At 48.7% G+C, this 25,132-nt stretch overlaps 1 protein-coding gene across 3 annotated transcripts in view; it reads right to left on the reverse strand.

Moving 5' to 3' along the window:
- Nucleotides 1-25,132, reverse strand: part of LOC144604796 (calcium/calmodulin-dependent protein kinase type 1D-like) — a 95,414-nt gene continuing 70,282 nt past the window's right edge. For 2 of the 3 annotated variants that reach the window (XM_078419458.1, XM_078419460.1), the window contains exons 7-11: nt 18,248-18,360; nt 16,059-16,137; nt 9,118-9,205; nt 7,500-7,638; nt 5,544-6,730 (exon numbers count right to left, since the gene is read on the reverse strand). In XM_078419458.1, coding sequence (XP_078275584.1) covers nt 6,615-6,730; nt 7,500-7,638; nt 9,118-9,205; nt 16,059-16,137; nt 18,248-18,360 — 535 coding nt within the window. In that variant the 3' untranslated portion in view covers nt 5,544-6,614. Of the gene's footprint in view, nt 2,442-5,543; nt 6,731-7,499; nt 7,639-9,117; nt 9,206-16,058; nt 16,138-18,247; nt 18,361-25,132 lie in introns of those variants that run through there. The other variant, XM_078419459.1, reaches the window with a different exon arrangement.

The following is a 25,132-nucleotide window of genomic DNA, read 5'->3' on the forward strand; positions in this document are numbered from 1 at the left end:
TCAAAACTCAATTTATTTCAGGGAAACAATTGATTCTCATACTTCCCAATACATTAGAAATTGAAGTCATGTTTACATGATTGTCAAAGGCAAATAACCTCTTCAGGTTGATTACTATATAAGCCCCATTCTCAATCTGCAATACCATTGCCAAAAAAGTATTAGACAAAGTGTAAACTCTTGCAGTCTAGTCATTACATGCATGTTACAATTACATTATTGAACAAAATGAGAAAAGAATAAAATTGACAAAAAGGTCTGCAGTATTATTTTAGCGACATAGACATTCTTGGTCTGAAGAGTATATCTTGAAGCTCCTTAAAACATGCCACAGAGCCGATAGACGTTACTACAGGTGAATGCTTGCAATTCAAAATTTTCTCTGTCATTTAAACTTCCAAAAGGGAGAGACTTTTTTTATTGGGGATAGCTAGCGATGGAACCCTGCGTTGACGTTCACGTTCCCGCGGCGCGCCCCTGCCTTTACCGAGCTGTGCAGTGCACACAATCCCACACAAGGGGTTACAGGGATGGTAGACACAAAAAGCTGGAGTAACTCAGCGGGACAGGCAGCATCTCTGGAGAGAGAAGGAACGGGCGACGTGTCGGGTCGAGACCCTCCTTCAGACAGGGAAAAGGTTGGTTATATTTTTTTGCAGTGGCTGTGCCGGAGTTGAGGTTGAGAAGACCAACAATTAGCTGCCAAGAAGCTGCTAAAGCCATCGCATGCATTTGGGAAAGAATGGATATTGGTTGGAATGGATTGTATGGGGGATTGTAAGGGGGTATGGGGAGAAGGCAGGGACGGGGTACTGATTGAGAATGATCAGCCATGATCACATTGAATGGCGGTGCTGGCTCGAAGGGCTGAATGGCCTCCTCCTGCACCTATTGTCTATTGTGTTGTGTTGCGGGAGGGGAGGGGGGAGTGGGGGGGTGGGGCAGGGGAGGGGCAAGTGGGGGTGGGGTAGGGGGGATGGAGTGGGCCAGTGGGGGGAGGAGATGGGGGGATAAGGGGGATTGTGTGGGGAGGTTGAGGGCGCTACACCAATACAGGAGAGGCTTTGGGCCCAGGGCTCGCTCAGTGACACCCTCTCCCCTTCCCTGTCCCCCCTGCAATGGGTCCACTTGGTCTAGTATATTACTAAAAATCTCATCTTGGATATATATATGTATGTTCCCGAAATACAGCCAAAACGGTACAGGATATTGCAACTATTTTAGGCCCACCTTAATCAACATTCGCCTGCAGTGTGCAGTATCAAGTTTTGGTCAAAATGTTGAGCTATCGTGTACCACTTTGGCTGTTTTACGGACACATACCCCATTAATAAAGCACCGCCATTTTGATCTAATACTTCCGTGTTCAACGTTGCCATTAAACGCATGCTTCGTTGAACGATGACTCAAGTCAAGTCAAGTTGAGGTAAATGCTCAGATTTTCTTCAAGTTAAAGTTTGACCACTCAGTAATATTAAAATTGTGTGTCTTTTTTTCCCATCAGCCCCCCTCACAACGGGAACCATACGGGTCATCTACATGACAATAAAACACTCTGGACTCTTCGAGTCTTGAACCTTGCTCCCACTGTTCAGGTCGGACCTCATCGGTTCTCTTGGGCGCTAGTGAGGTGTGGGTGAGGGGAATGTTGCAGCCCCTGCCTCCACCCTCACATCAGTCTCCTGCCTCCACCTGAACTTATCTCGACACCCTCGCCCTGTTAATTGGCAGAGGTTCCAAGTCCACAAACGCAGTGACTCGTGAGTAGCTTGGCTCGGCACACAATATACAAGTTGGGCATTTTACAGAACCTATCAGACCAGCTTCACCACGCTGTATCAATATCAGAAGAGAAAAAAAAACTGAGCAGATGCTGGAAACCTGAAAACAAAACTGGAACAATGCTGGAAACACTCAACAGGTCAGCCAGCATCTGTGGTGAGATAATGACAGCCAACGTTACAATGCTAAGCAGAAATGTTTGCGGGTAAATGTTGGTCTTGGCATCATGTTGGGCATGGACATTGTGGGCCGAAGGGCCTGCTCCTGTGTTGCACTGTTCCACGTTACACGTTAACTTGGTGACTCTTTTCCGCAGGTGCGGTCAGACCTGCTGAGTGTTTTTCCAACATTTTCTGGTTGTTTTTAATTCTCAGTCTGGCGACAGGCTTGGAAATGGCCAGTGGTTCACAGATTGGCGCCAGATTCCGTCGACTCATGCAAACATGCATTTACACACAGGGAAGGTTTCACAGTTAGGTCTGGGTCAGTGGTCAAGGGGGAAAGCATCGACAGGTTGATGGTCGGGCCCCAGCCATATCACATACTATAGTCACTTGAAATGCGATGTTGTCAATTCTGCGGGCGATTTAGGATGGAGGAATTAGGAGTTGTGTTCTCGGAGTTGGCAGCTTTGGCAGTGATGTCGACACCGTGTCTGTCTGCAACGCAATAAAAACTTGTGGTGCTGAAGGTTTAGTCTTTATCTCGGAATCATTTTAAGGGGGAATTGAAAGTACATTTAGCAGGAAGGGAGTCACATATACAGTAAAACCCTGGTTATAGCGGACCGTGACGGAGGGAATGGCACCGTTATTGACGACTGTCTGCTGTAACGGGGGAAGGGATTCACTCCAATCACTTACCGGTCACTCCGTGAAACAACTTGTTGCTTTCAAATGCAAAGTTCTTTTTTACGGCAAATAAATGTATTTTTGTTACTGCAGCTAATATATCAAAGGCTGTTTGTTACATTGTTTAATAGAGTTAAGTGTTGATCTAAGCAATGGGTTGTCAATGCCTTGTCAATGCCTGTGCTTTATCAATTCCAATGCCTTGTCAATTCCAATGCCTTGTCAATTTCCATGCCTTGTCAATTTCCATGCCTTGTCAATTTCCATGCCTTGTCAATTTCAATCCTTTATCAATTTCAATGCCTTGTGAATTTCAAGCCGTGTCAATTTCAATGCCTTGTCAATGCCTGTGCTTTATCAATTTCAATGCCTTGTCAATTTCAAAGCCCTGTCAATTTCACTGCCTTGTCAATTTCAATGCCTTGTCAATTTCAATGCCTTGTCAATTTCAATGCTCTGTTAATTCCAATGCCCTGTCAATTTCAACACTGTCAGTCTCTGCTATTTTATTCTATTCTTCCCATTTGTGAGAATCACTGTTTTATTTGTCATTGTCTACTGTGTGTGTCACTGTTACTTGCCAGCACAGCACCAAGGCGCATTCCTTGTATGTGTACATACTTGGCTAATAAAATGTATTCAATTCAATTCAATTCAATTCAATAGCCTCCACAGTGTAACTAGCAGCCTGTGTTCTGACAGTGACAGTCCACTACAACCAAAACCCATTATAAAGAAGACTGTAATGACGATGGTTTACCGTAAAATAAATGGTCAAGGTGCTGAAATGTTACAAACAAAAAGTTTGTGTTAGGAGAAATACTTTTTGATAAATCTCAATCTCATTAACTCAATCGATTGTCCCTCCCAAACTAAAGGGCCTCTGGATGAAGTAACATCAGGTTGATAGTTCCAGGAACTTAGTTTACAGTGTGAAATGGATTTGCCGTATTTTTATTAACTGTTGGTTTTATTAAAGGGAAAGGTAACTGATAAGAAGATGTTTGGTGCTTCGGGCAAACAAAATGATGAAGCTTTTTTGCTTTCATTCCAAATTGTATGGACAAGAAATAGTTACAGTTATATTTATTTCAGGTTCAAGTTGCCTGATTGTTCCTGGTGATAGTGGGATATGCCCTATCCCAACAAATACTGGAATTAGCAAGCCTGTTGATCCTAATACACTCAAGATAGACACAAAATGCTGGAGTAACTCAGCGGGACAGGCAACATCACTGGAGAGAAGAAATGGGTGACGTTTCGGGTCGAGACCCTTCTTCAGACCCAACCCGAAACGTCATCCATTCCTTCTCTCCAGAGTTGTTGCCTGTCTCGCTGAGTTACTCCAGCATTTTGTGTCTATCTTTAGTGTAAACCAGCACCTGCAGTCCCTTCCTACACTATATAAATACACTCGCTCTGCTGAAACAGTACACCAACACACCAATACTAATATGAGATGATCAGAAAGGTTTTTGGAGAAGATGAACTCTTCTGAAGACACGAGGAACTGCAGGTGCTGATTTACAAAAAAAGACACAAAAGTGCTGGAGTAACTCGATGGGTGAGGCAGCATCTCTGGAGAACATGGATAGGTGACGTTTCACAGAGTGCTGGAGTAACTCAGCGGGTCAGGCAGCATCTGTGGAGAACATGGATAGGTGACGTTTCACAGAGTGCTGGAGTAACTCAGCGGGTCAGGCAGCATCTGTGGAGAACATGGATAGGTGACGTTTCGGTTCAAGACCCTTCTTCAGGTGAACAGGTGATTGATGGCCAGTGTGGACTCAGTGGCCTGAAGGACCTGTTTCCCTGCTGTATCTCAAAACCAAAGCTATCAAAATACTGAACTATCAAAATACTAAACTATCAAAACACTAACCAATGCTGTTCTCACCAACAAACTTTCAGAGAAAACTCAGCGGCCAATGCAAACAACTAAGATCTTTCCGTCTTATCCCGGGAAAATGACAAAAAATGCAAGGATTAATGTTATAACAGTAAAATATTTTGACTTTACAATTTATGAGCAGACTGCTTTATTTAATAGCAGAATTATGAGTGTTTCTCCTTTGAATTCACCCACAGTAGGTTAGTTTAGTTTTCTTAATAGTTTAGTTTAGTTTAGTTTAGAGATTGAGCGTGGAAAACAGGCTCATTGGCTCACCGAGTCCGCGCCGACCAGCGATCCCTGCACACTAACACTATCCGACACACACTCGGGTTAATTTTACATCTATACCAAGACAATTAACCTAAAAAACCTGCATGTCTTTGGAGTGTGGGAGCAAACCGAAGATCTCGGAGAAAACCTACGCAGGTCACGGGGAGAACGTACAAACTCCGTACAGACATCGCCCGTACTCAGGATGGAACCCGGGTCCCTGGCGCTGTGAGACAGCAGCTCTACCCGCTGGGCCAATGTGCTGCCTTGGTACTTTAGATCTGTTGAGCTGCCTGCTATTCCCTTTTCAGCCAAACTATTAACTGCTTGTCCAGATCCCCTTAAGATAAACTGGAGAAATATGTAGCCTGACAACCCTGATGTCATCTGACAATCATGTCCCACACCGGCCAAAAAACTGGAGAAAATAAAACAAACTAAAATAGTTTTTAAAAGGTTCCAGAGCTGTCAGAGTATCAAAGATAAAATTCAGCACCAAAGTTTTCTGGCAAACGGAGCAGGGAATTTCTTGAACTTGGAAAAATAATATTTAAATATCAATTAATTCAAGCAGATTTTGGTTTAGCTGGAGGATGCATTCCTTGGAGAATGATTTCAATAGATCCATGTTTATATTTTGGATAGACACAAAATGCTGGAGTAACTCAGCGGGTCAGGCAGCATCTCTGGAGGGAAGGAATGGGTGACGTTTCGGGTCGTTTCTTCAGACTGAAGAAGAGTCTCGATCCGAAACATCACCCATTCCTTCTCTCCAGAGATGCTGCCTGACCCGCTGAGTTACTCCAGCATTTTGTGTCTACCTTCGATTTAAACCAGCATCTGCAGTTTTCTTTCCTACATGTTTATATTTTGATGGGGTAAATGTTTTTATTTTTTTGACGAATTTTCAGTCATCCTCTTTGTCTTTTAGAAAGGCAGGACAAACCGTGGCAGTACTTAACTTTCAGAAACGATCAGCCTGGGACAAATCTACCCTCAGTCTGACTGTGTAGCATTAAACGCAAAACAAAAAACCTCAAAAATGTGCTGTTAAAAATTTGCGATAGGATATTGGCAGATAATCTATAAACTCGATGAAATGAGGAAAACCTTTGATATGCACAAGCAGACACATTCACGAGAGGTGAAACCAGCAAAGATAATGCCATGAGCTAGCCCTGAATAGTTAAAGGACTTTGCCCACCTCAGGGCAAAGAAATAGTGTTAGTATGTAACATTTTTTTGTTATAACCCCGATAGTTTGTATCACAGCGATTTTGTTTTCAGACTGTCAGTCCATGTCGGAGTAGACTTGATGGGCCGAATGGCCTAATTCTACTCCGAGACCTTATGAACTTGGTTTCACGAGGTTTTTACAAGTGCACGATGTCGCAGCGTTAGGATTTCCAAGAAGATCCGGGAGGAACGAGAGGAATTGAGACGAGATAAACGATGGCTGGCGTTGCTCGGCTAACATCTTGCTCCTTGGAAAATGAATGTCCAGGGTAAAGGTTGCGGCTTCTGAGACATTCAGCATAGGATCAACTACAGGACGACACGGACTGGAGACGTGAGATATGGTGAACGGAACATTGCGAGATGATATGTACAGCACCAGATACCATTAAATCCATCAGCACATGATTCAATGCGGTTTATGGTACATGTATTATATCAGAGTATAAAATATGGCCTTTATAAATCCACCCTGGGATTCCCCCTAGAACTCAGTGCACATGCAGAGTGAAACCTCTTGGATTCTGGGGTGCATCACAGTGAAGTTGTTCCCCATTACTGATTTACGTTAAAGCCGCTCGTCATTTGCTCCCGGTCAGTACTGTGGTCACTGAAGTCGGTCTCGCCCGCTGGTCTGACAGAACAGATGGAGAGGACACAGTGGGTGTAATACTGCAGACAGTGGAAGGAGAGGGACCTGCAAGAGACCGCAGAGAGTTGTGAACGCAGCCCAGACCATCACACACACACACACACACACACACACACACACACACACACACACACACACACACACCAACCTCCCTCCCTTCCATCGACTCCATCTACACCTCACGCTGCCTCGGCAAGGCCAGCAGCATCATCAAGGACCAGTCTCACCCCGGTCACTCCCTCTTCTCCCCTCTCCCATCGGGCAAGAGGTACAGAAGTGTGAAAACGCACACCTCCAGATTCAGGGACAGTTTCTTCCCAGCTGTTAGTCTAAAGTAAAGTCTAAGGTCTAAACTCAAACTGGCAAACCTTTCCTTTGACCCAGGGGAGCCAGAGAATCATTGAAACACAGAAAATAGGTGCAGGAGGAGGCCATTCGGCCCTTCGAGCCAGCACCACCATTCACTGTGATCATGGCTGATCATCCACAATCAGTACCCTGTTCCTGCTTTCTCCCCATATCCCTTGATTCCGTTAGCCCCAAGAGCTAAATCTAACTCTCTCTTGAAAACGTCCAGTGAATTGGCCTCCACTGCCCTCTGTGGCAGAGAATCCCACAGATTCACAACTCTCTGGCTAGCTCCATCCACCCACCCTCTCTCTGACTAGTCCCACAGATTCACCCACCCTCTGACTCACCACCTCTGACTAGTCCCACACACCCACCCTCTGACTAGTCCCACAGATTCACCCACCCTCTGACGAAAGCCGTCTCCCACAACTCTTTCCCCCTCCAACGCGTGTGGTCTACTCACCATCTTTGCGGGCGGCGATGCCCGGCAGTGGGGTAGTGGGGTTGCGGTTGGCGTTCGTGTGCCCACTCGATCCATCCTGACTGCTGCCCAGGTGTAGTCTCCTCATGTGGCGGATCACAGCCGTGGCGTTGAACGCTTGCTGGAAACGAGGCACGTCTTAGATCAGAACAACCCTGGTGCACGGCGCCAAACACTCATTGTCATCCACACAAGTACAGTGAGGTACAGGAACCATGGAAACCCTGCTCGCCGCACATCACAGCTAGGGTCGCCAACTGTCCCGTGTTAGCCGGGACATCCCGTATTTGGGGCTAAATTAGTTTGTCCCGTATTAGGCCCGAGGGGCACTGTAGGCCCGGACACTATAGGCCCGGGCACTGTAGGCCCGGACACTGTAGACCCGGACACTGTAGGGCCGGACAGTGTAGGCCCGGACACTGTAGGCCCGGACACTGAAGGCCCGGACACCGTAGGCTCGGACACTGTAGGCCCGGACACAGTAGGCCAGCACACTGTAGGGCCGGACACTGTAGGCCCGGACACTGTAGGCCCGGACACTGGAGGCCCGGACACTCTGGGCCCGGACACTGTAGGCCCGGACACTGTAGGGCCGGACATTGTAGGGCCGGACACCATGGTCAGGATGGAACCCGGGTCTCCGGCGCTGCATTCGCTGTAAGGCAGCAACTCTACAGCTGCGCCACCAGTTTTACTTTTAGAAACACAGCGTAGAAACAAGGCCCTTCGGCCCACCGAGTCCACGCCAACCTCTGATCACCCCATGGTAGAATAGTTCTACCATGCACACGAGGGACAATTTACAGAGGGGCCGATTAACCTACAAACCTGTAGTCTTTGGGACGTGGGAGGAAACCGGAGCGCCCAGAGGAAACCCACGCGGTCACAAGGAGAACGTGCAGACTCCACACACCCACACACACGCACGCACACACATGCACACACACACACACACACAGACACACACACACACACACACACACACACACACACACACACACACACACACACACACACACACACAGACAGCACCCGAGGTCAGGATTGAACCCGGGTCTCTGGGGCTGTGAGGCAGCAGCTCTACCCGCTGCACCGCGTTGCCGTCCCCTGTTGACCAAAGGTACTAGAGGAGCAAGATAGACCACTCGACCCTAAAAACCGTAGTAAGTCACAACGCCATTTTAGTAGGTAGAAACTTGCAGAAACATTTAAAAAGAAAAATAACAAAAATCTGTGAATTGATAGATGAGATATATTCTGCATTTTTATGGTATCATCATACACTCTGTTCCCCCAAAACACTGATTACACTGCGAGAGGCAGAGCGAACGGTGGGTTTTGCCTACTAAAATGGTGGACGTTACGCTCCTTTGCGTACTACACCTCAGTATAGGCAATTTTGACGGAGTGGTCCATCTTGCTCCTCTAGTATCTTTGCTGTTGACTGAAGGGTAAATATCAAGCTCTGGACTAGAGGGCCACATGCCCCTGGGGGTACGGACAGAGTACGTCGGACAGAGAGAGAGAGCCGTGGCGCGTGCTCCAGCGACAGTTCCTCCTTCCCCCTGCGCGCGGGGGGAAGGAAGCAGATTCCTCTCACCCTCCACTTGCTCTTGGCGAAGTTCTTCCTGATCTGTGCGCTGACTGACTCGTGGATGTTCTTGTTCAGCGCCGTGTCTCCAGCGATCCTGCAGAGCAGAGGTGTAGAAAATCATCAGAGCAACAGAGCGGGGAGACGCACGGAGTCTCTTGCCCACAGTAGGGGAATCGAGGACCAGAGGACACAATAGCCAATAGACAATAGGTGCAGGAGTAGGCCATTCGGCCCTTCGGGCCAGCACCGCCATTCAATGTGATCACTCTCAATCAGTACCCCGTTCCTGCCTTCTCCCCATACCCCCTGACTCCGCTACAGGTTCAAGGTGAAGGGGGAAAAGATTTAAAAGGGGTAACCTTTTTCACACGGAGGGCGGTGGGGGTATGGAACGAGCTGCCGGAGGAGGTAGTTGAGGCTGGGACTATCCCATCATTTGAGAAACAGGTACACAGGTACATGGACAGGTTTGGAGGGATGTGGACCAAGTGCAGGCAAGAGGGACTAGTGTAGCTGGGACATGTTGGCCGGTGTGGGAAAGTTGGGCCAAAGGGCCTGTTTCCACGCTGTATCACTCTATGACTCAATCACTCTATGACACACACGTTATGGGGTCCAAGTGTCATACAGCATGGAAACTGGCCCTTCGGCCCCACTATTCCATGTCGACATCGGCTGGTCCCATTTGCCCACCTCCTCTATCTATTCACCTTTCCAAAATGACTTTTAAATGTTGTGATCGTCCCTGCCTCAACTACCTCCTCTGGCAGCTGGTTCCACACACCCACCACCAAGGGAACTGCACCAGCCTGTTGTGTTCCTCTTGAAAGTTCATAAGTTCACAAGTGATCGGAGCAGAATTAGGCCATTCGGCCCATTAAGTCTACTCTGCCATTCAATCATGGCTGATCTATCTCTCCCCCCTAACCCCATTCTCCTGCCTTCTCCCCATAACCCCTGACACCCGTACTAATCAAGAATCTGTCAGTCTCTGCCTTATAAATATCCATTGACTTGGCCTCCACAGCCGTCTGTGGCAATGAATTCCACAGATTCACCACCCTCTGACTGAAGAAGTTCCTCCTCAACTTCTTCCTAAAAGAACGTCCTTTAATTCTGAGGCTGTGCCCTCTAGTCCTAGACTCTCCCACTAGTGGAAACATCCTCTCCACATCCACTCTATCCAGGCCGCTCACTGCTCGGTAAGTTTCAACGAGGTCCCCCCTCATCCTGATGTAAAATCCTGATAGGTGGCAGATTTTTCAACAAACAGACTTTAAAACGATAACCTAAACACATGTTTCAAACAATGCGTGGCCCAGGGCAAATGCTTTGCATCGAATAGTTTAGGAACTGCTTTTTGTGCTTTCAAGCTTGTCCAATAAACATTCCTTTACTCCACAATGCTCCCCATTTGATAATGCCTGGAAAATATGTGGCTCAAAGTAGAGGGATGTGTCGTGTGGATGGAGGTATGTAGAATCAGGCAGAAATGAGGAGACTGACACAAAAAGCTGGAGTAACTCAGCGGGTCAGGCAGCATCTGTGGAGAACATGGATAGGTGACGTTTCACAGAGTGCTGGAGTAACTCAGCAGGTCAGGCAGCATCTGTGGAGAGAAGGAATGGGTGACGTTTCGGGTTAGGACCCTTCTTCAGACATGAGACCACATCAAAGTCTTCACCCTTAGACACTGGGCCATGAAATACTAATTTCATCATGGACATAGATGAGGTGTTTAGCAAGCTTCATAAATTCATATATATTCATACATCAATTGGAGCAACACAACGCCTCACAGCGCCAGAGACCCGGGTTCGATCCCGACTACGGGCGCCGTCTGTACGGAGTTTGTACGTTCTCCCCGTGACCTGCGTGGGTTTTCTCCGGGTGCTCTGGTTTCCTCCCACACTCCAAAGACGTGCAGGTTTGTAGGTTAATTGGCTCAGTATAAATGTAAATTGTCCCTAGTGTGTGTAGGATAGTGTTAGTGTGCGGGGATCGCTGGTCGGTGCGGACACGGTGGGCCGAAGGGCCAGTTTCTGCGCTGCATCTCTAATCTAAACTAAATTACTCAAAACTGCATCTCTACAAACTAAGCACCGAAACAGGCCCTTCGGCCCAACTTGTCCATGGCCAACCAAGGTGCCCCATCCCATCCTAGCTCATCCCACTGGCCCACTTTGGCCCGTATCCCTCTAAACCTTTGCTATCCAGGTACCTGCCCAACACTGTTACACCAGCTCACAGACACATCCTCCTACTTATCCTTGGACCATGACCCCACAGATGAGTACTAGGCCATAATCTCACAGTCCATTTCTGATTTTATCACTTCCGGAGGTCAGCCCTTGGAAGCCTCCAACATTGTTCCCCAGCCTCGCACGGCCCGGTTTAATCTTCTCCCCAAAATCCACAAACACAACTGCCCTGGCAGACCCATTGTTTCTGCCGGCTCCTGTCTCACTGTATTCATTTCCACATTCCTCGACTCCATCCTACCCCCCCCCTCCCCCCACCCCAGGTCCAATCCCTCCCGACCTAATTCCAACCACGGCCACTTCGTCTCTTCAATTACTGTTTTCCAGGCCCCGGCACAAGGGTCTCGACTAGGGGTTGCCAACTTCCTCACCCCCAAATAAGGGACAAGGTGACGTCACCGCCCCGCGCCCCACGTGACCTCACCCAGCCAGCGGCCATACACTCCCGCTCCACCAATAGCGGCCGCCCGGGCCGGGAGGCAGGTTGCTATGCAACCTCCGTTAGGCGACGCCCGGGCCCCTGTACCTACACTGGGCCTACACTGTCCCGACCTACACTGTCTGGACCTACACTGTCCGCACCTACACTGTCCGCACCTACACATTCCGGACCTACACTGTCCGGACCTACACTGTCCGGGCCTACACTGTCCGGGCCTACAGCGTCCGGTCCTACAGTGTCCGGGTGTAAACTGTCCGGGCCTACACTGTCCGGGCCTACACTGTCTGGGCCTACACTGTCCGGGCCTACACTCTCCAGGCCTACACTGTCTGGGCCTACACTGTCCGGGCCTACACTGTCCGGGCCTACACTCTCCAGGCCTACACTGTCCGGGCCTACACTGTCTGGACCTACACTGTCCAGGCCTACACCGTCCGGGCCTACACTGTCTGGACCTACACTGTCCGGGCCTACACTGTCCGGGCCTACACTCTCCAGGCCTACACTGTCCGGGCCTATACTGTCCGGGCCTACACTGTCCGGGCCTACACTGACCGGACCTACAGCGTCTGGGTCTACAGCGTCCGGCCCTAATATGGAATAAGGGCTGTCCTGTACGGGACAAAACCAATTTAGCCCAAAATACGGGATGTCCCGGCTAACACGGGACAGTTGGCAACCTTAGTCTCGACCCAAAACGTCACCTATTCCTTTTCGCCACAGATGCTGCCTGACCCACTGAGTTACTCCAACACTCTGTGAAACGTCACCTGTCCATCAACCACCTCCTCTGGCACCTCGTTCTCTTGACTCACCATAGATGTTCACACACACCACTCTGTCCCTCAAATTCCTGTTAAATCTTTTGCTCTCATCTTCAACCCATGTCCTCCAGTTCTTGACAGCCCCACCCTGGATTAGAGTCTGTACATTCACCTCTGGGTTTAGACACCTCTACATCATCCGCTGCTCCCCAAGTCCCAGCCTGCTCAACCTCTCCCTAAAACCTGAAGCTAAACAAAACAAATACATTTGTAGTATAAGAAAATAACTGCAGATGCTGGTACAAATCGATTTATTCACAAAATGCTGGAGTAACTCAGCAGGTCAGGCAGCATCTCGGGAGAGAAGGAATGGGTGACGTTTCGGGTCGAGACCCTTCTTCAGACTGATGTCGGGGGTGGGACAAAGGAAGGATATAGGTGGAGACAGGAAGATAGAGGGAGATCTGGGAAGGAGGAGGGGAAGGGAGGGACAGAGGAGCTATCTGAAGTTGGAGAAGTCGACGTTCAAACCACCGGGCCGCAAACTGCCCAGGCGAAATATGAGGTGCTGCTCCTCCAATTTCCGGCGGGCCTCACTATGGCACTGGAGGAGGCCCATGACAGAGAGGTCAGACTGGGAATGGGAGGGGGAGTTAAAGTGCTGGGCCACCGGGAGATCAGTTGCTGAATAATGTGCATGGAAATGGTCCGGGCATATTGCAGCACAGAATGGCCATAATGAGTCCTTGCGGCCTCTGGATAAAGCCCTGTGAATCCATTAATTACACAAATATTTAAGGACTGTCTCCATGAGTCTATAAACTGGAGCACTGCTGTTTCATTGCTCCCTGTATACTGAAGTTGTAGAATTAATTAGCTGATAGACTGGGCAGCGTTGACAGACTGCAGATACCTGTTTAAGTGATTCCAGGTCTCGAAAGGACTCACAGCTACACAGTGATGGGGCTGGGGCTGGCTTGTCTACTGTTGTTTCCGCAGAAACAGAAACCATGTACTAATCTCACCGCCATTAGGTGTTTAGGTTTAGCCTAGTTTAGTTTAGTTCACAGAGGGTGTCAGAGGTTACGGGGAGAAGGCAAGAGAATGGGGTTAGGAGGGAGAGATAGATCAGCCGTGATTGTATGGTGAGGTAGACTTGATGGGCCGAATGGCCTAATTCTGCTCCAATCACATGATCTTACGGAACAGCGTGGAAACAGGCCCTTCAGCCCACCAAGCCCATGCCAACCATCGATCACCTGCTCGCCTGGGTCTGAAGTAGGTTTCTGGCCCAAAATGTCACCTATTCCTTCTCTCCACAGATGCTGCCTGACCCGCTGAGTTACTCCAGCACTCTGTGAAACGTCACCTATCCATGTTCTCCACAGATGCTGCCTGACCCGCTGAGTTACTCCAGCACTCTGTGAAACGTCACCTATCCATGATGCATCACAGCTTGGTTTGGGAACAGCTCCATCCAAGACCGCAAGAAATCGCAGAGAATTATGGACGCAGCCCAGACCATCACACAAACCAACCTCCTTTCCACCGACTCCATCTATACCTCAAGCTGCCTCGGCAAGGCCAGCAGCATAATCAAGGACCAGTCTCACCCCCGGCCACTCCCTCTTCTCCCCTCTCCCATCGGGCAAGAGGTACAGAAGTGTGAAAACGCACACCTCCAGATTCAGGGACAGTTTCTTCCCGGCTGTTATCAGGCAACTGAACCATCCTACCACAACCAGAGAGCAGTGCTGAACTACTATCTATCTCATTGGAGAGCTTCAAACTATCTTTAAATGGACGTCACTGAGCTTTATCCTGTACCTGTCCACTGCGAACAGCTTGATTGTAACCGTTTATAATCTTTTTGCTGACTGGATAACGCACAACAAGAAAGCTTTTCACTACCTTGGTACACATGACAATAATAAACTCAACTAAACTTCAACTCACCCATCACTGCATATCCATGCACGCATCCAAAAGCCTCGTAAATGCCACTATGGTACCTGCCTCCACCATAGGATCGCCAACTGTCCCGTATTAGATGAGACATCCCGTATTTTGGGCTAAATTAGTTTGGCCCTTGTCCCGTATTTTGGGCTAAATTAGTTTGGCCCTTGTCCCGTATTAGTAGGGTTGCCAACTTCCTCACTCCCAAATACGGGACAAAGGTTGACGTCATCATCCAGCCAGCGGCCACGTGCTCCCGCTCCACCAATGGCGGCCGCCTGGGCTGGGCCGGGAGCACGTGGCCGCTGGCTGGGTGAGGTCGCGTGGGGCGCAGGGCGGTGACGTCAACCTTTGTCCCGTATTTGGGAGTGAGGAAGTTGGCAACCCCTACTCCACCACCACCCCTGGCAGCGCGTTCCAGGCCCTCGCCATCCTCTGTGTAAACAAACAAGCTCGCCCCGCATATCTCCTTTAAACTTTGCCCCTCTCACCTTAAAGCTAGTGCCCGCGAGTCTTTGATATTTAATCCCAGCGTGTGATGGTTTGGTGAAAGCTAACGTGATACAGCATTACATGAACTGCAAATCAAAGCAATTATGCCCGTCAGCAGAATTTTATTGGAGTGTGAGATACATGTAGGAGCAGGAGGAAACACGATGGCACGGTGGCGCAGCAGTAGAGTTGCTGCCTTACAGCGAATGCAGCGCCTGAGACTCAGGTTCGATCCTGACTATGGGTGCCGTCTGTACGGAGTTTGTACGTTCTCCCCGTGACCTGCGTGGGTTTTCTCCGAGATCTTCGGTTTCCTCCCACACTCTAAAGACGTACAGGTATGTAGGTTAATTGACTGGGTAAAATGTAAAAATTGTCCCTAGTGGGTGTAGGATAGTGTTAGTGTGCGGGTGATCGCTGGGCGGCGCGGACTCGGTGGGCCGAAGGGCCTGTTTCCGCGCTGTATCTCTAAATCTAAATCTAAAAATCTAAAAACATAGAAAATAGGTGCAGGAGTAGGCCATTCGGTCCTTCGAGACAGCACCGCCACTCAATATGATCATTGGCGATCATCCAGAATCAGTACCCCGTTCCTGCTTTCTCCCCATATCCCTTGATTCGATTAGCCCTAAGAGCTAAATCTAACTCTCTCTTGAAAACATCCAGTGAATTGGCGTCCACTGCCTTCTGTGGCAGAGAATTCCACAGATTCACAACTCTGGGTGAAAAGGTTTTTCCTCGTTTCAGTCCTAAGTGGCCTACCCCTTATTCTTAAACTGTGGCCCCTGGTTCTGGATTCCCCCAACACGGGGAACATTTTTCCTGCATCTAGCCTACCCAGTCCTCTAAGAATTTTATATGTTTCTATAAGATCCCCTCTCATCCTTCTAAATTCCAGTGCATACAAGCCCAGTCGACCCATTCTTTCATCATATGTCAGTCCCGCCATCCCGGGAATTAACCTGGTGAACCTACGCTGCACGCCCGCATTGAGATTGTAATCATTTGCAAAAGGAATGGAGACTGGCTTACCACGGATGTCTCAAAGCTTGTTCGCACGTGTAACGTGTGTTGGGGTCTTTCTCCATCAAGCGTTTGATGAAATCTTTAGCTGAAAGAAAGGACAGATGACAATTAACCTTTTGCCCGTTGGGATAAGATTTCAACAACGGTGGCGCAGCAGGTAGAGCTGCTGCCTCACAGCGCCAGAGACCCGGGTTCCATCCTGACCACGGGTGCTGTCTGTGCTGAGTTTGTACGTTCTCCCCGTGACCTGCGTGGGTTTTCTCTGGATGCTCCGGTTTCCTCCCACACCCCAAAGGCGTGCAGGTTTGTAGGTTGACACAAAAACCTGGAGTAACTCAGCGGGACAGGCAGCATCTCTGGAGAGAAGGAATGGGTGACATTTCGGGTCGAGACCCTTCCTTTTTCAGAATTCCTTCTCTCCAGAGATACTGCCTGTCCCCGCTTAGTAACTCCAGCTCTTTGTGTCTGCAGTTCCTTCCTACAGGTTTGTAGGTTAATTGGCTTCGGTAAAATATGGAAATTGTCCCGTGTGTGTAGGATAGTGTTAGTGTGCGGGGATCGCTGGTCGGCGCGGACTCGGTGGGCCGAAGGGCCTGTTTCCGTGCTGTCTCTCTAAAACTAAACCTAAAGCAGCCTAACATGTAGGAGCAGCCAAGAGTGGTGGGAAAAGCATTGAACCTTTCAATAGACAACAGGTGTAAGAGGAGGCCATTCGGCCCTTCGAGCCAGCACCACCATTCAATGTGATCATGGCTGATCATTCACAATCAGTACCCTGTTCCTGCCTTCTCCCCATACCCCCTGACTCCGCTATCCTTAAGAGCTCTATCTAGCTCTCTCTTGAAAGCATCCAGAGAATTGGCCTCCACTGCCTTCTGAGGCGGAGAATTCCACAGATTTACAACTCTCTGAAAAGGTTTCGCTACTTTCGCTACTATCGATATGAGGCATGATCTCCCTCCCCTGCCACAACATTGTTGTCGTTATCTGCTGCCCCTTGTCAAGGTACGCAACCTCTTTGAAGCAGTGAATGGCAAAAAGTGTTCAACTGCAGTTGGCAAAACTTAAAAGAAATGTTTTACAAAAGTCAGCCCTCTGCATAAATCTGGCAACCGACCGACTGACTGCTTTAATTTTGAGACAGTATTTATCTTCTTTTGCGCTAACACATAATTCTGCTCACTGGCATTTGGACAAATTGGCAGCAGTTAATTAATTTCCCCCAGCGTTTTAAAAATAGAATGACCTCCCAACGGCTGGGAGTCAGAGACACAACAGAGACGGTCCCCGGCAGAACACTCAGAAACAAGAATAACTAAGGCAACTTAGCACTTGCACACAAGGGAAAATAGTTACGTCTGCAACTCCCGCAGCCTGACTTATCATTGAACATAGAACATGGATCAGTACAACACAGGAGCAGGCCCTTCAGCCCACAATGTCCGTTCCATCCTTGATGCCAAGTTAAACTAATCCCCTCTGCCTGCACCTGATCCAGAACCTGAGGGATAACCTTTTCACACAAAGGGTGGAGGGTGGATGGAATGAGCAGCCTGAGGTCATTGAGGCTGGGACTATCACAACGGCTGGACAGGTAGTTGGTTAGGATAGGTTTAGAGTGATGTGGGCCAAACGCAGGCAGGTGGCACTAGTGAAGATGGGGCATGTTGGTCAGTGTGGATAAGTTGGGCCGAATGGGCCTGATTCCACGCTGTATCACTCTGTGACTCTATGAGAGCTGGAGGAATGTGAGCATGGAGCAGAGAGATGTAGGGTGACAGGGTGGATGGTGATGATGGTGATGATGGTGATGGTTGTGATGGTGGTGATGATGATAGTGGTGGTGATGGTGATGATGGTGGTAGAGATGGTGGTGATGGTGATGGTGGTGATGGTGATGATGGTGATTTTGGTGGTGATGATGATGGTGATAATGGTTATGGTGGCGACGATGGTGGCGATGGTGGTGATGGTGATGATGATGGTGATGATGGTGGTGATGATGATGGTGATAATGGTTATGGTGATGATGATGGTGGTGATGGTGGTGATGATGGTGATGATGATGTTGGTGATGGTGATGATGATGATGGTGGTGATGGTGATGATGGTGGTGATGGTGATGATGTTGATGGCCTTCCCTCTCACACCCGCACCAGCCACATGGATTTACAAACTGACCATTGGCAACCTACCAGAGTCAGAGATGTCATCCCAGTATGGACAGTCAAACTCGTATTCTGCCCTCAGTATCTGTTCAAAGAGTCTGGAGTCGTTTTCATCGTAGAATGGCGGATAGCCACACAACCTGAGGAGGACAAAGAGAAATCCAAGCACTGATAACGATGTTTTAGTTTAGTTTAGTTATCTAGTTTAGAGGGTCACCAATGAGGTAGATAGTAGTTCAGCACTGCTCTCTGGTTGTGGTAGGATGGTTCAGTTGCCTGATAACAGCTGGGAAGAAACTGTCCCTGAATCTGGAGGTGTGCGTTTTCACACTTCTGTACCTCTTGCCCGATGGGAGAGGGGAGAAGAGGGATCAACTCTGCCAGCACGTGATCCAAATCCCTCCAATCCCAGCATATGCGTGAAATGTCTCCGTAATGTCATAGATACAAGGCACTTCAACAGGGTCCCGACTCAAATCATCACCTATCCATGTTCTCCAGAGATGCTGCCTGACCCGCTGAGTTACTCCAGCACTCTGTGAAACGTCACCTATCCATGTTCTCCACAGATGCTGCCTGACCCGCTGAGTTACTCCAGCACTCTGTGAAACGTCACCTATCCATGTTCTCCACAGATGCTGCCTGACCCGCTGAGTTACTCCAGCACTTTGTGCCTGTCTTTGATGAAGGAACATCTGCAGTTCCTTTAGTACACATGATTATAATGGAGCCATTCACAGTGTGCAGATACAGGATTAAGGGAATAACTTTTAACGTAAGAATGTTTAGTGGTGGAGGCAGTTACAACAGTGGTATCAAAGAGACTATTAGACAGGCACATTGATATGCAGGGAATGGATCATGTGCAGGCAGAAGAGATTAGTTTAACGTGGCATCATGCTCAGTACAGACATTGTGGGCCGAAGGGCCTGTTCCTGTGTTGTACAGTTCTATGTTAGAGATACCATTAGGATCTATGGGCGGTAACTAGGGCTAGGTGGGACTTGATGGGCAGGATGGCCTCCCTTTGAACCAATCTGATTGAATGAATCTATTTTTGGGGCACGTGGCTCATCATAAATAACGCGACCGTCCACATTCTGACCCCTGGGGATTAGCCAAGTCCAAAAAAAAAATTGTTTTGAAAAACATAAAATGCCTCATTCCCGCAAGAAACTCCAAGGGTTGGAGTTGCCAGCGTTGCGAGGCGAGGGGTGTGTGCGCTCTGTGTGTGTGTGGGAGTGCGATTCCAAGTGTGGATTTGAGGAGGTTATTTTCCCCTCAATCACCCTCATTTCCCTCATTTAGGTGCGGCACGGTGGCGCAGCAGGTAGAACTACTGCCTCACGGCTCCAGAGACCCGGGTTCCATCCTGTCCCGACTACGGGTGCTGTCTGTACGGAGTTTGTACGATCTCCCCGTGACCTGCGTGGGTGCTCCGGTTTCCTCCCACACTCCAAAGACGTGCAGGTTTGGAGGTTAATTGGCTTCGGCAAAACTGTAAATTGTCCCTCGTGTGTGGGATAGTGCTAATATACCGCTGGTCGGCACAGGCCCGGTTGGCCGAAGGACCTGTTTCCGCGCTGTATCTCGAACGTCCAAAGCAACATTTCCACATATAGGAAAAAAGTAACCACTGATTACACAACCTGGCCCCGGTCTTCAGTTATGTAGCCAGAAGACGACTGATACAATACTTTTCTACATTGCGCGCATTCCAGAACTCATTGTCATGAGTACATTTGGATCTAAAAATGTTGTTATTGCTCCACAAAAATGTCAAGAAACTAAAATTAGATATCTAAGCCTCTCGACCGAAACAAGAAGATTCAGGAGGACTTGAAGGCCTTGGCAGGACTTGAAGGCCTGAGCTAGCGGGAGAGGTTGGGCAGGCTGGGACGTTAGTCCTTGGAGTGCAAGGAGGCAATTTGTTGATTAGATGGTTCTTGGTTCTTTAGTGCCAGAATAAAATAATAATAATAAAATAATAGAAAAATAAATAATAGAATAATCTAGCCTCAGAATAAGAGGACGTAGCTTTAGAAAGGAGGTGAGGAGGAGTTTCTTTAGTCAGAGGGTGGTGAATCTGTGGGATTCGTTGCCACAGACGGCTGTGGAGGCCAAGTCAGTGGATATTTTTAAGGCAGAGATAGATAGATTCTTGATCAGTGCGGGTGTCAGGGGTTATGGGGAGAAGGCAGGAGAATAGGGTTAGGAGGGAGAGATAGATCAGCCGTGATCAAATGACAGAGTAGACTAGATTCTACTCCTATAACATGAAAGAGCACAGTCAAGATTTACAAGGATGTCACCAGGACCTAGTACAAGTACATACTCCCCTTAAAGTGGTATCACAGGTAGAGAGGGTGGTGAAGAAAGCTTTTGGCATACTTGACTTCATCTGTTAGGCTACTGAGTGGAGGAGTTTAGTTTATTTGTTTAGAGATACAGCGTGGAAACAGGCCGATTGGCCCACCGATTCCACACCGACCAGCGATCCCCACTATCCTACACACGAGGGACAATTGATAATTTTACCAAAACCAATTAACCTACGAACCTGTACATTGTGGGAGGAACCCGGAGCACCCGGAGAAAACCCACGCATGTCACGGGGAGAACGTACAAACTCCGTACTGACAGCTCCCGTAGTCGGGATGGAACCCGGGTCTCCGGCGCTGTGAGGCAGCAGCTCTACCCGCTGCGCCACCGTGCCGTCCGTGATCAATGACTTCTTGAATCATGTAAAACCAGTTCCGTCCTCATGTACATTAATGATAAACCTAAGTTGGACACAAAATGTGGGAGTAACTCAGCAGGACAGGCAGCATCTCTGGAGAGAATGAAAGGGTGACGCTTCGGGTCGAATCTCTTCTTCAGACCTTTATGATAACCTTATGGAATCACTCCAATAACATTATGAGCCCTCTACGAGAAATTGTTCAAATTTAATTCTATTTACCTTCAAAAGAACCCCCTGTGTTCCAACATTCACCGTCTACGCTAACAAGTTAACAAATAGTTTGTTAAGTGTTTAGGAAGGAACGGCAGATGCTGGTTTAAACCGAAAGTACACACAAAAACCTGGAGTAACTCAGCGGGTCAGGCAGCATCTGTGGAGAACATGGATAGGTGACGTTTCACAGAGTGCTGGAGAAACTCAGCGGGTCAGGCAGCATCTGTGGAGAACATGGATAGGTGACGTTTCACAGAGTGCTAGAGTAACTCAGCGGGTCAGGCAGCATCTGTGGAGAACATGGATAGGTGACGTTTCACAGAGTGCTGGAGTAACTCAGCGGGTCAGGCAGCATCTGTGGAGAACATGGATAGGTGACGTTTCACAGAGTGCTAGAGTAACTCAGCGGGTCAGGCAGCATCTGTGGAGAACATGGATAGGTGACGTTTCACAGAGTGCTGGAGTACCTCAGCGGGTCAGGCAGCATCTCTGGAGAACATGGATAGGTGACGTTTCGGGTCGAGGCAGTTTGTTTAGCTGTTCTATGACGCACTTTCCTTTAGTTCGAGTTGAATAATTTCTTGCGTGGAAAGCCCACAAACGCTGATAAAATAAAATATAAATAAAGTGTATGAAAAATGATAAAAAAGGATGGAAATAACAATAAAGGTTGAAGGGGGAGACTTGGCTGATGGCTCTCATGTGGTGAACATTACATCTGTGTTGTGCTATTTTCTGTGGGAATGTGATGTAGTTTACCAAACATTCAACTTCCATGAAACGTTTGGAACTATTTAATGCAACACTTCACAGCTGCACAGAACGTGTGAGTGAACTCCAAGGTGGGCCTGAGGTTTCAACAAAGTTTAATACCAATACCATCCAGCAAGAGGGCCTGGGGTTTGCGATTCAATACCGGTAAACCTCACTGAATCTTTTAGACTTTACTTTGGACTTTAGAGTAAGGGTTGTCAACTTCCTCACCCCCAAATACGAGACAAGGTGACGTCACCGCCCCGCGCCCCACGTGACCTCACCCAGCCAGCGGCCACGTGCTCCCGCTCCACCAATGGCGGCCACCCGGGCCGGGAGGCGGGTTGCTATGCAACCTCCGTTAGGCGAACACACTCGGCCCCGCTCCCCGAGCACACTCCGTTAGCCTACACTGTCCGGGCCTACAGTGTCCGGGCCTACAGCGGCCTGCGGGCCAACAGCGGCCCGCGGGCCTAATACGGGACAAGGGCAGTCCCGTATGGGACAAACCAATTTAGCCCAAAATAAGGGATGTCACGGCTAATACGGGACAGTTGGCAACCCTACTTTAGAGATACCGCGCAGAAATAGGCCTTTCGGCCCACATGGTCCGTGTCGACCAGCGATCACCTCTACACTAGTCCCAGCAATGAGTGGGTTCACCTGTGATGAGCGTTTGTCGGCTCTGGGCCTGCACTCACTGGAGTTTAGAAGAATGAGGGGGGGACCTCATTGAAACACACAGAATAGTGAAAGGCCTGGATAGAGTGGATGTGGAGAGGATGTTTCCACTTGTAGTGGGAGAGTCTAGGACTAGAGGTCGCAGCCTCAGAATTAATGGGCGTTCTTTATGGGAAGGAGATGAGGAGATTAGTTTAACTTGGCATCCCGTTCAGCACGGACATTGTGGGCCGAAGGGCCAGTTCCTGTGCTGGACTGTTCTATGTTGTAATTCTAGAACAGCTGATCATTCAATATTGCATTTGGTAGTTATGTCTAGCCACTGTATAAAATTTGTATCTAACATTATGAAAGGCACAGATAGGGTAGACAGTCCGAATGTTTACCCCAGGGTCGAAAAAACACACAGACTCCAGGGAACAGCGTTAAGGTAAGAGGGGCAAAATTAAGATGTGTGGGGCAGGTTATTTTACACAGAGGGGGGTGGGGGCTTGGAACAAGCTGCCAGGGGTGGGGGTGGAGGCAGATACGATAGTGGTGTTTAAGAGTCTTTTGGATAGGCGCATGGATATGCAGGTAATGGAGGGGTATGGATCATGTGCAGGCAGGTAAGAGTTGGTCTTGGCATCATGTTGGGCACAGACAATGTGGGCCGAAGAGCCTATTGCTGTGCTGTGCTATGTTCTATTGTGACTTTAACAATGGGCACACTTGGTGCAAAAATGTTGGGGGAATTAGTCACTATGAGGATGCATAAACCAAGGATCAGACATAACTGGGGGCCCAGGACTTTCATCGGCCTGCTCGGCTCGGCCCTGGGACTTTCCATCGCCCGGTGGGGGCTTCAAGGGGTTGGGAGCCTCGATCGCCTCGTGGCGCCACGGGAGAAGAATGAGGAGGAGATAAGACTTTGCCTTCCATCACAGTGAGGGTATGCCTAGAGCAATCACTGTGATGGCTGTTTTGTGTAAAAAATTGTATCTGTGTGTCTTGTGCTCTTTAATGTCTACTGCCGGACCCTGACGTGAGAGGACGCTGGCGTTGAGTATTCCCCGCTTTTCCGTCAGGATAGTTTGTCTGTTTGTTTCTATGTTAATTGTATTTGTAAAGCGCTTTGAGCATGTGATAAGGCGCTATATAAAATAAATATATTATTATTATTATTATTATTATTATAACAGGGAATATAATCTATTAACAAAGTATACATCAGGAGCCGACTTTAAAGGACTGTAATGTTGATGGAAAGGAACAAAATTATTTTAATGAATTAACGTAAAGGGAACAGGCAGCAGCAACCGAGAGATACTGTTGACATTACAAAGGCTGTACGTCGTAAAAATGATCATGGGGGCAACAGGAAATTAAATGGAAAGTGTGTATGAAAAATCGCTTTTGCAGAAGGCATCAGGGAGCAGGAATGGGAATTTATGAATTCCAAAACGTACCAGGGAAATGTGGGTTGGGAGACCCATAAAATGAACCAAGGAATGCCACATCTGTCAAGCAGCAGAGGTGTAACAAAGCAGGAGCTTTAACGCAAAGAAAATCAACATAATAATCGGCCCTTCAAATGCTCACCTCTCCTCCACACGTCTCCTACTCTTTTATTCCCCTCTATCCCCTTCCTCTCACATCCCCCCCCTCCGGCTTTACATTTCACCCCTCCTCCTCTTCTCTCCGTGTCCGACACCCTTTTGTCCCCTTTTCACCTCCAGCCCTTTGTCACTCACTTCACCCATCTGCCCATCACCCCCCCTCACCTGCATCCACCTATCACTCTGAAGAAGGGTCTCGACCCGAAACGTCACCCATTCCTTCTCTCCAGAGATACTGCCTGTCCCACTGAGCAACCCCAGCATTTTGTGTCTATCCACCTATCACTCGCCATGCCTTGTCCTGCCCCCACCTCCCTTTTAGTTTAGTTTAGTTTAGAGATACAGCGCGGAAACAGGCCCTTTGGCCCACCGGGTCCGCGCCGACCAGCGATCCCCGCACACTAACACTATCCTACACCCACTAGGGACAATTTTTACATTTGCCAAGCCAATTAACCTACAAACCTACACGTCTTTGGAGTGTGGGAGGAATCTGAAGATCTCAGAGAAATCCCACACAGGTCACGGGGAGAACGTACAAACTCCGTGCAGACGGCGCCCGTAGTCGGGATCGAACCCGGGTCTCCGGCGCTGCATTCGCTGTTAGGCAGCAACTCTACCGCTGCACCACCGTGACCGCCCTCTCCCTCCTCCCGACTCCATCAGTCTGAAGAAGGGTCCCGACCCGAAACGTCACACTGCTCCACTCCCCCCCACAGATGCCGCCTGACCCACTGAATTCCTCCAGCACTTTGTGTTTTGCTCACAATTCCAGCACCTGCAGTTCCTTGTGTCTCCACTACAGACCAGTAACCTGATCACCACAACACAGCTGGCAACCCCATCAGTACACACAAGGAACTGCAGCAGCTGGTTTATGGAAAAAGGACACAAAGTGCTGGAATTTATTTAGGACTTTATTCT

Source organism: Rhinoraja longicauda, chromosome 23 (genome assembly GCF_053455715.1).
Source record: "Rhinoraja longicauda isolate Sanriku21f chromosome 23, sRhiLon1.1, whole genome shotgun sequence".
Taxonomy (NCBI): Eukaryota; Metazoa; Chordata; class Chondrichthyes; order Rajiformes; family Arhynchobatidae; genus Rhinoraja; species Rhinoraja longicauda.